Source organism: Mustela nigripes, chromosome 5, assembly GCF_022355385.1.
Source record: "Mustela nigripes isolate SB6536 chromosome 5, MUSNIG.SB6536, whole genome shotgun sequence".
Classification (NCBI taxonomy): Eukaryota; Metazoa; Chordata; class Mammalia; order Carnivora; family Mustelidae; genus Mustela; species Mustela nigripes.
In genome coordinates this window covers 64,590,885-64,604,883 of record NC_081561.1, presented here as the reverse complement: position 1 = coordinate 64,604,883, position 13,999 = coordinate 64,590,885, and the positions used below count along the sequence as shown (strand labels likewise).

At 38.6% G+C, this 13,999-nt stretch overlaps 1 protein-coding gene across 1 annotated transcript in view; it reads left to right on the top strand.

The window, feature by feature from the left end:
- DNAH8 (dynein axonemal heavy chain 8) overlaps positions 1 to 13,999 on the top strand; it is a 367,659-nt gene that overhangs the window by 129,739 nt on the left and 223,921 nt on the right. The window contains exons 31-35 of the mRNA XM_059400544.1: positions 454 to 567; positions 1,869 to 1,931; positions 6,941 to 7,041; positions 10,717 to 10,854; positions 11,012 to 11,252. Coding sequence (XP_059256527.1) covers positions 454 to 567; positions 1,869 to 1,931; positions 6,941 to 7,041; positions 10,717 to 10,854; positions 11,012 to 11,252 — 657 coding nt within the window. The remainder of the gene's footprint in view (positions 1 to 453; positions 568 to 1,868; positions 1,932 to 6,940; positions 7,042 to 10,716; positions 10,855 to 11,011; positions 11,253 to 13,999) is intronic.

Genomic DNA, 13,999 nt, shown 5'->3' with positions numbered 1-13,999 from the left:
TACTTTCTTTTAGAGGTGACTTTTTCATCCCTGTGAACCTACTAGAGATTACTAATCCCAGACCTTCATCTGGTCTCAGAGATGGCATGTGACCCAGATTGGGGCCTATAGCAGTAACTGTTTCCCTGGCCATAGTGATGGCCAGAGCTGGGTCAGCCAGAAAACTTTTTCCTAACTGCAGTTATAGAATATGGCTTTGCCTCTTGGGTCATGAATTAGAATGTTTTGTGTCTTCTTTTGGTGCATTTGGGTTGTTTATTTCCCTTTGCTTTTTTTGTTTCTTGTTTTTTTGTTTTTTGTTTTTGTTTTTTTTTTAAAGCAGAATTGTAGAGACACCCTTGTTCATACTGGACATCTGCAGGATAACGAACTTGCTGGGACAGAATTAGAGTTTTCATTTAAATACATTTTCACTTGAATCCATCTCATGTTGGTTATTCTTTTTTATTCTAGGTTTCTGTGCAAGATGAACTAGTTCAAGTGCAACCAAAGTTTAAAAGTAGTCTTCTTGAGGCTGTGGAAGTTTTTCGTGAGGATGTAATGAACTTTGCAGAATCATACGAGACGGTAATCTAAGTATTTGCATGCTGTGTGATAAAATGTTCTGTGGCATGTTTATATGGGATGACAGTGATGAATCTTGAAAAATTCACTATGATTTTCACATTGTATATAAGAGGATAGATTTAATATTTGGAGAAATCAGAAAAAAAAGGGGGGGGGGACAGCTGAACCTTTAAACTTATTTTATAAAGGAAGAAAGAAGATTTAACTGTTAAAATGAGCAACAACTTCTGAGATTGTGGAAGGAAGGAACAAGAGGTTTGGTCTTATGTCTTCTTTCTCAGGCCAGAATGCTCATTGTTGAAAATGTAATACAGTTGTTGGAAGGCTATAAGAAATTATAAAAACCTAAATACCAGGGTATTATGCAACAGATCTTTTTTTCACTAACTCTTAGAGAACCAAAAGGGTCACTGAATATAAATAATCAATGTCACACCTGGTCAGTCCCTCAGACAATTCAGCCTGGTAACATGACTGATGGTGATTCTCCCCTTTGAAGTTAAACTCAGAAGTTGAATATATTCCCCTAACATATGCTACTTTCTTTTCATGGTCGCAATGGGTCGGGATTCATAAGCCATGTTAACTCCTTAATAAAAATCACATAACACATTTTTTTTGCATGTACTAAACTTCCCTCTTTTAGTTGGATTTGTCAACATTTTATGGCCTTATCATTCCATTATCCTGCGAATCTGGTCTATTATTTAGCATATTCATATATTCAGGATTGTACAGACCATCTGGGGTCCCTTTTGCAACTGGGTTCTGCATGATGGCCACCAGAGACTGCATTTGCTTCATCCAAGTATTCAACCTACGTGCTCCTTTATTTCCATATTGGGCTGAACAGTCAGTGGAAGGAGGCTGTTTTCAGAACTCTGTATCAGTTATTCTAATGCACAAACACAGCATCATTACTTACAATCATAAGTGAAATGAAACAGAGCTCTAGTGGTGCAGGCTTCCTACAAGATGTAATTCTGGCACATTTTTAAAAAATGAATGGAAGTTGGAGTGATGCAAATGTTCTAAAATTGATTGTGGTCATGGTTACACACTCTGTGAATATACTAAAAGCCATTAAATTGTCCATTTTAAATGAGAGATTGTATAATATGTGAGCTATATCTCAATAAAGCTGTTACAGAAATTAAATGAAAGCTTCATATATGGGACAAAATTAGGTCTTCCAATTAAAAATAATGTTTATTTGTTTAAAGGAAATAATGGATAAACTCAAAAAATTGATAAATACATGTGTTTAAGAATTTAAATGGAGATTATATTACTCATTACAGGAAGGACCCATGGTTCCAAATATTCCACCCCAAGAAGCTAGTAACAGGCTACAGATATTTCAGGTGAAACTTCATTTTCTGTATGTCAACCATGTGTTGTTATTCTTTAAAGTAATTTTAGGGAAAAATTTATGTGTTCTACCTTACACTGGAAAATTTAGTGTTTAAAGGGCATACAGATTTTAATCTGCAAAATAATGTGATTGATTCCTTTTCTTGTATCCCTTTGTGTTGTTCTCCACAGAATCTCTCCCAGTATTTTTAAAGAATAAGCCTTTGATTTTGAACTTACGTGTATACCTTATTTTGGTTCCAAGCATCTCATTTGTATGCAAATGGTAAAAATTCATAGAATAATAAAATATATCAGAATAAGATCTAAAATATTGACAAATGGTTTCCCGGTGTTCTCTCAGTATCCATTCCTTTTTTATTCTTGACTTCAAACTTCCCAGCTCATTTCCCTTACCCTGGACTCTATTATACTCATTGGATTCACCCTCTTTTCCTATGCTCAGATTGCTGAGCAAATCTAGAGAAAAATCACATACCCCTTTGGGTCATTGTTTTGCAGATTCATGGATTCCTATGTAAGCTAGCCCCTAAGAGGATCAGGCATTATTTGTGTCTGTTCTCTATCCTGTTTTCTGTAGTGGCCAGACTATATGTTCATGTTCTGTTTATGTTCTCTGTCCCGCATGCATTTGTAGTCATTAAAAAATATTTATCAGATGCCAACTGTGTGTCCTGGTCAATAGAAAAGTGATTAAGGCAAGGTTCTTCCCTCTACACTGCTAAAATCTGGTAGGGAACAGAGAGCTAGATAGATAGTAAGTGCAAAACTGTGTGGTGAGCCCTATGATCTAAGTGTGAGAACTAGTCTTACGGAAACAAATGTAAGGAACTACCAACCAAAATAGGAGGTGGGGCAGCCAGAGAAGGCTTCCTGGAAGAGGAGCCATCTGAGCCGCATCTTGAAGGACTATTTAGAGTTAGCCGGGGAAGAAGGAAGAAAAACAAGTTAGACAGAATTTATACCTCTTACAAAGGCCCCGAAATGAGGAGTTAAGCCAGGGGATTTAGGGAGATGTGGGGTACAGTGGGCAGAGAGGATAGGGATGAGGCAGGGATGGGACAGCTGAGAGGGTGGAAATCACTGCTGAGAGGGCTTTGTAGGCTCTGGTAAGGAGCTCCTGGCCCGTTCTGGGGGCTGGAGGGCTCTAAGCAAGGAATGGCCTGTTGAGATTTGGATTTTTTTTTTTTTGAAGATTTTATTTTATTTTATTTATTTGACAGACAGATCACAAATAGGCAGAAAGGCAGGCAGAGAGAGAGAGGAGGAAGCAGGCTCCCCGCTGAGCAGAGAACCCGATGCGGGGCTCGATCCCAGGACCCCGGGATCATGACCTGAGCTGAAGGCAGAGGCTTTAACCCACTGAACCACCCAGGCGCCCCGAGATTTGGATTTTTAAAACAGCTGCGTGTTAAAAAGATTTCTCTGGCATTAGTGCGGAGAATGCTCTGGAAGGAGGATGGTTAGACTCATGGCCGCTTCAGTCATGCAAGTTAGAAATTGTAAAGAGTGAGACCAACCAAATGCACTTGCAATGAAGAAAACTGGATGGATCATGAGTTTATTAACAAGACCAACGTGATAGGCCTGGAGCCTGGGCTGAGGGGAAGAGGGGCAGATGTCCAGCTTGGGAAAACAGAAGAAAGTAGAGTCCTTTACTGAAGTATGAGTGTGGGAAGAGTCGTTTTGAGATTAGTTTGGACAGATGACCTTGTCTCCCAATTTACAGAGATGATTTAGGGTGTGTGTGTGCAGTAAATTTCAGAGAGATGTGTTGCCTTTCCTGTCCCTGGGGACTCTGGACTCTCTCTTGTTCCTTCTTAGCCAGACCCTTTTCTCTCCTTTCCTCTTAACCCCGTCCCCTTAAAAGCTGTGTGTCTTTCCTTTTTAAAGTAACGATAAGACACCTATTTCTCTGTTCTGTGCTCCCTTTTAGATGTTACTTTTTCTTCACCAGGCCCCAGTTTCTGCCTGCCTTTGTGCTCTGATAGCTTCCATGGTTGGGCCACCAGAGATCCAGAGATGTTGTCCAAAATCCAGTGTTTTCTTCTTTACTAGCAGCCATATGAAGGCTTTCTGTAGCTAACTTAGTTTCACCTCGTGCTGGGTGGGTATTTCTTAATATCCTTTTACCTATGTCAGAGATAACTTCCTAATACTTAGCCATTGGGTTTTTTCACCCCAAAGCAAATAAAAAGAAGAGTAGATTCAGTAATCTTGTCCTCGATGCTGTATGTGCATGTTCCTTAGATGGTTCAGGCTGGTTCCATGCATGCTTTTCTCAGAAGGGTTCAGTCAAGTGGAATTTCTCATATGGTATCTAACTTTCAAGTATCTCCCTTGATTTGAGTGATTTAAATGGAAAATCCAGACCCAAGTCGCCTGGGTGGCTCAGTTGGTTACGTTTCTGCCTTTGGCTCAGGTCCTGAGTTCAGGGTCCTGGGATCCAGCCCAGCATCGGGCTCCCTGCTCAGTGGGGATTCTGCTTCTTCCTCTCCCTCCCTCCCCACTTGCAGTTTCTCTTTCATTCTCTCTCTCAAATAAATAAATAAATAAATAAAATCTTGAGGGGGAAAAAAAAAAGGGAATCCAGACCCAGATAAAAAAGGGTTCTTCTAGGATCACTGGAGCAACCAGGATTTGTAGCCTAGACTCTAGAGGAATAATCTTGTGCCAAGTAAGGAAATCAGCTGTCACAGAGCCCATTGTCTGTGCTGCCTGGTTCCACGGGCCAGGTAGGTCTAGCCCAGAAAGCCTGATGGATTTCTATAAGGCAGGTTGTCCATGCCGGCCAGGGTTTTCATGGGAGGCAGCAGGCATAAGCCTTCCACTTGAATATGGTGTCCACAGGCAAAAAGTCTAGTCCCTTGTTATTGCTGTGGTTCTTTTGTCCTAAGACAATAGTGGTCACTTTCGGTACCTTTTTGCCGGACCCTGGAGGAGGCTCTGATCCTTAGCTACCTGAAGTCTCCTGAGTCCTAGGGAAGGGCCTGCCTCTCTGGAGGAGCCAAAACCAACACAAATTTGCTCACCTGGTAGCTGCCAGCTGAGCCAAGCAGAGCCCCTCAGCAATAAAAACAAGGTGAAGATTGAAACTAGATAGTAATGTTGAAGGGTGATTAGTGCCAAGGGAAAAAATAGCGGAGAAGGGGCCTAATGTGCTGGGCTCTGTGTATGTAACATGGAAGTGAACTTTAACACCATATCTCCAGAGATGGCCACCTTGAAAAGCTGACATTTGAGTACAGACCTAGAGAAATGAGGGAACGAGCCAAACAGGTACCTGGAAGAGCAGCTATCCAGACAGGAGGGAGAGCAAGTGCAAAGGCCCTGAGTGAGAGCAAATACGACATCATCTTACCTATGTTCTTAGTGGATTGTCCTGGCTACACTGTTGAGAGTAGATTATTGACTGTCAGGGGTGGAAGCAGAGAGAGTAATTAGGCTATTGCAATAATCCAGAGGAAGGTGACAGTATCTTGGACCAGACTGGTGGCATTGGAGTTGATGAAAAGCGGTTGGAGCCTGGGTATATTTTGAAGGTAGATCCATCTCCTTGCCTTTCCCTCAGGAATTACCAATTCATTGGTCAGTGACTGGGACTATAATATACTACCTTTTCCCTGGGGGGTGTGGCTACTTCATTGAAAAGACATTGTAGGGCCCATCTCTTGCTATCTTGCTCCTTCTGTTCTAAACTATGCTTGGGGGTGTGCACACAGTAGGCTATTCTCCATGCATCTGGCTGGGTATATGACCCAACTGTCCTCAAAAGCAGGCCCACCCTCAACTTCCTATCCCCCCCAAAAAAACAGATGCCAAGATCTAGATCTTGGAAAAAAGCAGGAAGCCTCACGTTAGGCCTCAGGGTGCAGTGGTGTTCCCAGAGGCAACTTTACTCTGATCTACGGAATTACTGGGCACTGGGTTGGCCTGCTGACAAAGTTGATATTTTGTTCCCCATTTGGCGGGTGACATGGGTCTTTTTATACTATTTGGGGCCTGAATGGAAAAAGGGTGAGTGACTGGCATTCATGAATAGTCTTCACCACATAAACAAGATTTGAAGTGTCATTATTTTAAAGTATGCTAAGTTTCACATTTTTGTTTCTCTTTTTCTAGTGTTCACATGGTTCCATGGCTACATTAGTCAGTAACTTTATTGAGTGACCACTGTGCTAACCAGCAACTAATAGAAAAAGTGCAAAATACGGCCCTTACTTTCTTGAAAGGAAGAGTTCATTGGAGTTCCCCTAGGGTCTTCCCCACTTCCTGAGTTGGGTCCTCTAAAATATGCTAATGGTAGCTGTCAGATCGGATTCACTGAATGTGTGAGGTCTCCAGGGCATTCTCCAGGGTCCTCACTGATTATACCCTTATTTTAAAGCCGCACATACCTTGTCACATGTGGATTATTTCTGTTTGCTTTTGTGCTTTAAACACGCTCCATGTTTAGCATTCTAAGTATAGGAGATCCCACTTCCAATTCAAGGGGCATGGGCATTCATTTTGCTGATTCAGATTGTTAGAATTCTCTCAAATAGTGTTAAAAGGGAATCCTTCATTTTATAGACTCTTTATTGCTTGGAGGGAAGACAAGGTGGAAAGGATTATACTCACTCATTTGAACCCTGTAGAAGAGAGGACAGGTCTAAATTAGTGAAAAAGCCTGAATTATAGATTTTTTAAAATGCAGTTTTATTACTTTCAGACATATTTATGGGAACCTGAAGTATAGGTCTTCTGGGGACCACAGAATTTACTAAAGAAAAAATTTTATGTAAAATGGATGCTTTTAGAGTGTTTGAAAGTTAATTTTCCTAAGTGCTCAACTTTTCTTCTGATTGCTTGGCACCAGTATAAATTTCTTCACAAAACTTTGTTTCATAGATATTATTAAATAAACCTCAGTGTAGCTTTTATTCCAATTATAATAAATTCTACTTTAATGGGGCCTGAATTAATTTTATTTTACTACAACTTAAAAATCTTTTTATAGGCCAATTTTGATGATCTGTGGAGGAAGTTTGTTACATATTCATCTGGTGAACAACTTTTTGGATTGCCTGTGACTGATTATGAGGTTTTACACAAAACTAGGTAAGTGTAGAAATTGGGCAAGTATTACATGCAAATAATGAAACACTGCCCATTAAAAGAATCATGTCATCATTAAATCCTTTATCATGCAGAGAAGAGCCTCCCTTAGAACACTCCTAAATATTTCCCTTTTTCCTGGCTGTTGCTGACCTACTAGATCAATAGTTGTCACATGTAAAACAAGCATTCTTGGGGAATGCAAAGTACATTGCAAAAATCCCAGTGTTTTTAACCTATATTTAGCCTATGCTTTACTTTGTCCTCTTGAATATTTTTAAACAGTGTCTATTATTGTGCAGAAGCACGCAAATAAAATATTGTTTATTTCGAGGACTAGTCTCCCTGGCTTTCCAGCTCTTCTTACTTTTATGCTAAGTGCTCTTTTCTGTTGGGTAGACATAGAAATTCATCAGGGTTGAAGGCCAAGGAACTTCATTGATTTTAAACAATACATAGATCTAGGATTTAAGCAACAATATTTAATTGGAATTTTATGTAAATTTCCTCAAGGTCAGAATTAAAACAGTGGTTTTTTGCTTATTAGGATTATGGCTTTAGAAAAGGACTTTATGTTAACTTCTTTCAAAGTCGATTTACGTCTTTGCAAGAGAGACAAGAAATTGTCCAACCATAAATTAATGCCTCAGCCTACTTTAGGGTACATAGTTTGTATTCTTTTTCCAAAGCAGTCATTCACCAAGCTTAATCTGATGACCAGTTGCATTAGAACTGCAGGCATCTGTTGCTTACCCTGATTTGCTGAATCAAAATCTCAGGTATTGGGTCTTGCATTTTTATAAATTCTCTAGTTAACTCTTTCGCACGTTCATTCCGAGACTGTTTTATTTTAACTGGCAGAATTCCAGGAAAAACAATCATCTTCATTTATCATCTGGACCAATGGACCCTTTTAATTTTTTAATATTTTAAAGTAATTGATGAATAATTTGCAAATTAAGAATAAGGGAATAGTGAAACACACTTTTGTTAGAAAATGTAATAAAAATTTAAGCAGAGAAAACCCACACTTTTACTCCATTAACACCCTGGTTTGAAGATACACACGCAAAATGGAGACTGATTCCAGAATGTGACTGGAGCCCAACCAATGTGAGTTGACTCTTTGGTGAGTCAGAAACTACCAAAGATGAGTTGTTGCACAAAGAAAACCTGATTTACTGCAAATAAGGAAATCATAGGCAATGTCTTCCAAAGCAATGGCTCCCCAAGAAATGGTGAATGGGTTCCTTTTGTTTAGGGTTAGGATGAATGTTTAACGTAGAGATGGGCATAAGGTCACACATGCGCCTTAAGGAAACATGCCTAATCACACATTGTATGTTATGCAAATGAGGCTGTGCTCTTCTTTGGGCTGAGCTTTAGTGTTATAGTGAGGTAAAAGTGATTGGAGGTCTTTCCAGAGGTTCCCTCCATGGTCCATCTGCACAGGTGCTAGTCAGAGGTTTGGCTCAGAGGGTCTGGATGGTCAGGTCAGGTGGGAGGTCTTGTCAGGGGAGTGGCCATCACCTAAGGGGTGCTTTCAGGTTTCCTTTGCCCAAGTGAAGAGGGAAGCTGGAAAGAAGATCTTAAGGAAAAATGTAAGAGAAAATGAATAAGTAGAAATGGGTGGGTAGTGAAGGTCAGGTTATGGGGTCTCCTAGGTGACACAACCAACTGCTCATCAGCTATCCTGCAGGAATGTGGATCATACTCATTCTGTAAACTCTGATTTCTGGTTTCAAATCCATCTCCTACAGCTTCTAGCTTATTATTACTTCTGATTCTTCTTGCACTTGGATTATTAAAACACAAAACTGTTGAAAACTCAGACACTCATAGTTTTGTTGAAGAGAGGATCACTATCTTTCTTATATTATAAATGCCAAAATCTTTATTTGTAGACTTGAATCTTTAAGTCAATAAATTTCTTCATTTCTGCATCATCTGTCTCCTTTGAGTATACATTTGCTTTCAGCATTCATCCACTTAGGGGAAGTCCCCAGTAAAATCTATGCAAACATCACAAGTAATGAAAGAACAATCATTTATCCTTTTCACAAAATGGGATGGTCTAGGTTCTTATAAAGCACTTCGTGATGAAGCTCTTGCCTCTATTGAAATATATTGCTCACTCATAAGGGACTGATCTGAGTAAAATTCATCTAGGTAATCGTCATCTAAAGACCCACAGTCTGAGATCTCACTACACAGTTCCACTATTACAGTTAGAGTCTAGAGTGCTGCTCTGTGTCATTCTCTTTAATATTTGGGGAGAACCTTTCTTATCAGTTGTCTTTTCTTTACTGTTTTAGGTTTAAAAAAAATTCTGAATGCTTAACCCTATTAAGTGAAAATTAACCAAAGATCAAAAGAACACAAAGATGGTTGATGTCTGTCTGGTGTTCTTTTCTGATAATTTCTTAAAAGATGATGCAATGAGGGGTGCCTGGGTGGCTTAGTTGATTGAGCATCTAACTGTTGGTGTAGTTTAAGGTCATGATCTCAGGGTCATGGGATTGGTCCCACATTGGGCTTGTGCTCAACATGGAGTCTGCTTGGGATTCCATCTCTCCCTTTCCCTCTGCCTGTCCCCTCTCTCTCTCTCTCTTTCTGTCTCTCTCAAAATAAATAAATAAATCTTTAAAAAAAAAAAGATGATGCAATGCTTTGGGTGTCACAGTATGAAACTTGAAGGATGACTGTTGTCCCTTCCTTATGGGAGATCTTGTCATACTTTTTGTATTATTTCAGTCATTTTTAGCATAGCTGGGAATACTCTGTGATTAATAATGAAATAGTTCCTAAGATGATCAGCAAAATAAATCAGCAAAATGAAGTAAGAATTGGAAAAATAAGATAACCAAGATTCCAGAATGTGTTTTAGATTTATAAAAGGGTCTGATGTGCCCTTTTGATAATTGCAAGATAGAATGAGTTTTACTATATTAAAAACATAAGCAAACCTTGCCTTTGGTCTTTGGATTATTTACAATAAGTAATAAAATTGTGAATATCAATCCTTAAAAATAGAACCACTCAAAAAATAACCTCAAAAACTAAAATTGTGTCTCAGGGACATTCATGGTCTGCTAAGGAGGGTGGAATGCTAATGTGAGGCATTCTTGGGAGTATCCACAAACTCTGTTGAGTGTTCAATTTTTGATGTTTGACACAATAAAGGACTTTTTTTTTGCTTGGATCTATAATCACTCCTCTTATTCTTGTAATGTATATAATTCCATTTGGGTACATAAGGGAAAGCTTTCAGTAGGAAAGTGATGTATAAGTCACTTTCCTAAAGGCAGATGTTCTCATAAAAAACCAGCTTGCATTTGGAAGAAAGACAATCAAAACCTTAGCCTGAGCTTTGATCTTATTATCAGGTTCTGGTCACATTGTTTGCAATGTTTGGAACCATAATAATAATCACACCATTTGTTAATGTGAAGTCTTAGTATGACTTGGAATGTTTGAAAACTATAAAATTGACCTAATTGATGGGGCTTTAATAAAATTTTTGTTTGGAAACTGACAGAGTTGTTGGCATGTTGGTGTCTGTAAGACATGATACATGTCATGTATGAAATGTTTGATTGGATGAATTCTGCCTATCCAATAATGATATTTATTTTTAAGATATACATTACGTTATAACTTAATTATTTGGTTTCTCAGAAAAGAGCTCAACTTGCTGCAGAAGCTGTATGGACTATATGATACTGTAATGAACAATATTAGTGGCTATTATGAAATACTTTGGGGAGATGTAGACATTGAAAGCATTAATGCAGAACTGCAGGAATTTCAAAACAGGTGAGTTTGAATTGAATTAAGCTTACCTTTTTATAATGCCTATCTTCATAGGAACTGTAGGTATTTTACAAATACATTTATCTTCTGATATATTGTTGTATACAGATAATGCTTCAAAGAAATGTGTAGTGATGTGATTTTTCCTTTTTTCTAAAAGGTGTCGTAAACTCCCAAAAGGACTTAAAGATTGGCAAGCTTTCTTGGATCTGAAAAAAAGAATTGATGATTTTAGTGAGTCATGTCCTCTGCTGGAAATGATGACCAATAAGGCAATGAAACAGAGACACTGGGACCGAATCTCTGAGTTAACTGGAACCCCATTTGATGTGGAATCTGATTCTTTTTGTCTTAGAAATATTATGGAAGCACCACTACTTAAACATAAGGATGACATAGAGGTACATAAGCTTATAAGATCTTATCACTGGTTCATTAAAGAACATCTCTTATTTTTTTGAAAATTATGCAAATGGACATTTGATTTAAGGGTGTACTAATTGCTCTATATATTGTACCCTCAAAATTTGGAATAGCCCTGAACATCCTTTGGTTTTGCAAAATAATATAGTAACTCGAGGAGATAAGATGATTATTTGAAATATGTTAGTTTGGGAGATCCTAATCTATCCTCCTTGTCCCTTAAGTAGCTCTCATTTTTAAAAAATAATCTGTTTATTTATGTATTGCATTGCTGTTGAATCCCTCAGAACTATTAATATTAATAGTATGTGCCTGTTGCCTTTTTGTTATTCATTTTCTGGTTCTTTTGTAATTCCTTTGTTCTTGTCTTCTCTCACTCTCTTCTTTTGTTATTTGTATATCTGTAGTGGTATGCTTTATCTCTTGTGTATCTACTACAGGTTTTTTTCTTTGTGGTTGCCATGAGGCTTATATATAACAATATATTTATAACAGTTTGTTTTCAGTTGATAACTGAAGCTTGAATGTATTCTAAAGCTCTACATTTTTACTTCTCCCCCACTGCATTTTGTTTTTGATACCACAGTTTTCATTTTTTTTAATCCGTGTCTCCACTGACAAATATTGTAGTTATAGTTTGTTTTACTACATTTGTCTTTTAACCTTCATATTGGCTTTTTAAGTAGTTAACTTACCACCTTTACAACATTAGACTATTCTGAATTTTACTATATATTTACCTTTACCAGTGAGATCTACACTTTCATATATTTCCTGTTACTAATTAACACTGTTTCATTTTAGCCTAAAGAAGTCCCTTTAACATTTCTTGTACGGTTCGTCTAGTAGTGATGAACTCCTTAAGTTTTGGCTTGTCTGGAAAACTCTTTAGCTTTCCTTTGATTCTGAAGGACAACTTTTCCATGATAATTTTTTTTCCTGTCATCACTTTGAATATATTGTGCTCCTGTCTTCTGGTATGCAAAGTTTCTGCTGAATAATCTGCTGTTGGTCTTGTGGGAGTTTCCTACATAACAAGTTGTTTTTCTCTTGCTACTTTTCTGATTTCCTCTTTGTTTTTAGCTTTTAATACTTTAATTATAGTGTCTTGGTGTGGGTCTCTTGGGTTCATCTGTTTTGAAATTCTCTGGGCTTCTGAGATCTAGTTTTCAGCCATTATTTTTTCAAATACATTTTCTGCCCTCTTGTCCTCCTGAGATTCCTATAATGTGAATGTTGGCTTACAGGATCTATAAGTCCCTTAAGTTGTCTTCACTATTTTTCATTCTTTTTTTCTTTTTGCTCTGGTTGGGTAAGTTCTGGGCCCTGTCTTCAAGTTCTTGATCCTTTCTTGTGCTTCATCTAGTCTGCTGTTGAACTCCTTTATTGTGCTTTTCAGTTCTGTGATTGTATTCTTCAGCTCCATGACTTCTACTTGGTGCCTTTAAAATATTTTCTTTCTCTTTGTTGGAATTCTCACTTTGTTTATGCATTGTTCTCCTAAACTTGGTGGGTATTTTTATGACCATCATTTTGAGTTCTTTATGTGGTAAACCACTCATCTCTGTTTCATTAAAGTCTTTTTCTGAGGATATTACTTGCTTTATTTGGATCATATTCCTTTTTTTTTTTCATTTTACTTTGCTCTGTGTTGATTTTTATGCATCATATAAGACAATAACCTCTCCTTGTCCTGAAGGAGTGGCCTTGTGAGGAAATAAACCTTATCCTTCAAGCCTGCCCTAGCTCTTGGCTATCTCTCAAACCTTTATGTTTGTCCCAGTGGTCTACTTTGTCTTTAGGTGCTCTCAGTAATTGAGGATGTAACGAGACCTATCAGGTCCCGAAGTGGAGGATTTCAGTCAGCACCTAGACTTAGGCTGATTGGAAACTACATCCTTAGGCAACAACTATTAAAGCATGCAAATATGCCTATTTAAGGGAATACTAGGATATGGACATTTATATCTGTTCTCTCTGCTCTAAAGCTGGGAATGACAGCCAGTTAGGAACTTTCTTTGCTTGCTACCATTCTGTTGAACCCATGAACAAAAGCCCTGCTGGTCACCACAGTCAGGGATGTGCCTTTTGCATGACAGCCACAATTGTGGAGTGCCAGTTTTTTACTCAGGCTCCTTTGTTGGAGATGCCAGCATTTGGGAGCACAGCATAAGGAGTCTGAATATCACACTCACCCTTCAAAGTCTCTGGAGAGGATTACAGTTGACCTTTGGATATATGTTTAATTGGGACTCTGCTCCTCAGGCCACAACTGTGAAGAAAAAGCAATAGGCCTCTTTCACAGTAAGAAACTGAGCATTTCAGTCTGATGTCTCAGTGCTCAGCACTGGGAGGTGGGTAACTAGTTAAGAACTACCCCCCTCCCCCCGCCATTTATTCTAGTCCTGTGCACCTCAAACATAAGCCTCATTTACCACCATAATCAGGGGATCATCCAGATCCCCTGTGTGGCAGCTACAAAACAAACAAACAAAAACAAAAACAAAAACCAGGGTGCCTGAAATGTGCATAAGCTCCTTTCAGGGAGATACTGGTGACCTACAGTGAGGTAGATGGACACTGCAACAGTGGTGTCCACCAGTGTCCATCTTGGGAGAGTGTTTTGGGAGGCCCCAAGTTGTGTATTAAATTAGATGCCTGCCCCTAAGGCAGAAGCTCTAATATAAGCAAATAGGCCTTTTTCACAGAAAGGATGGGCAGTTTC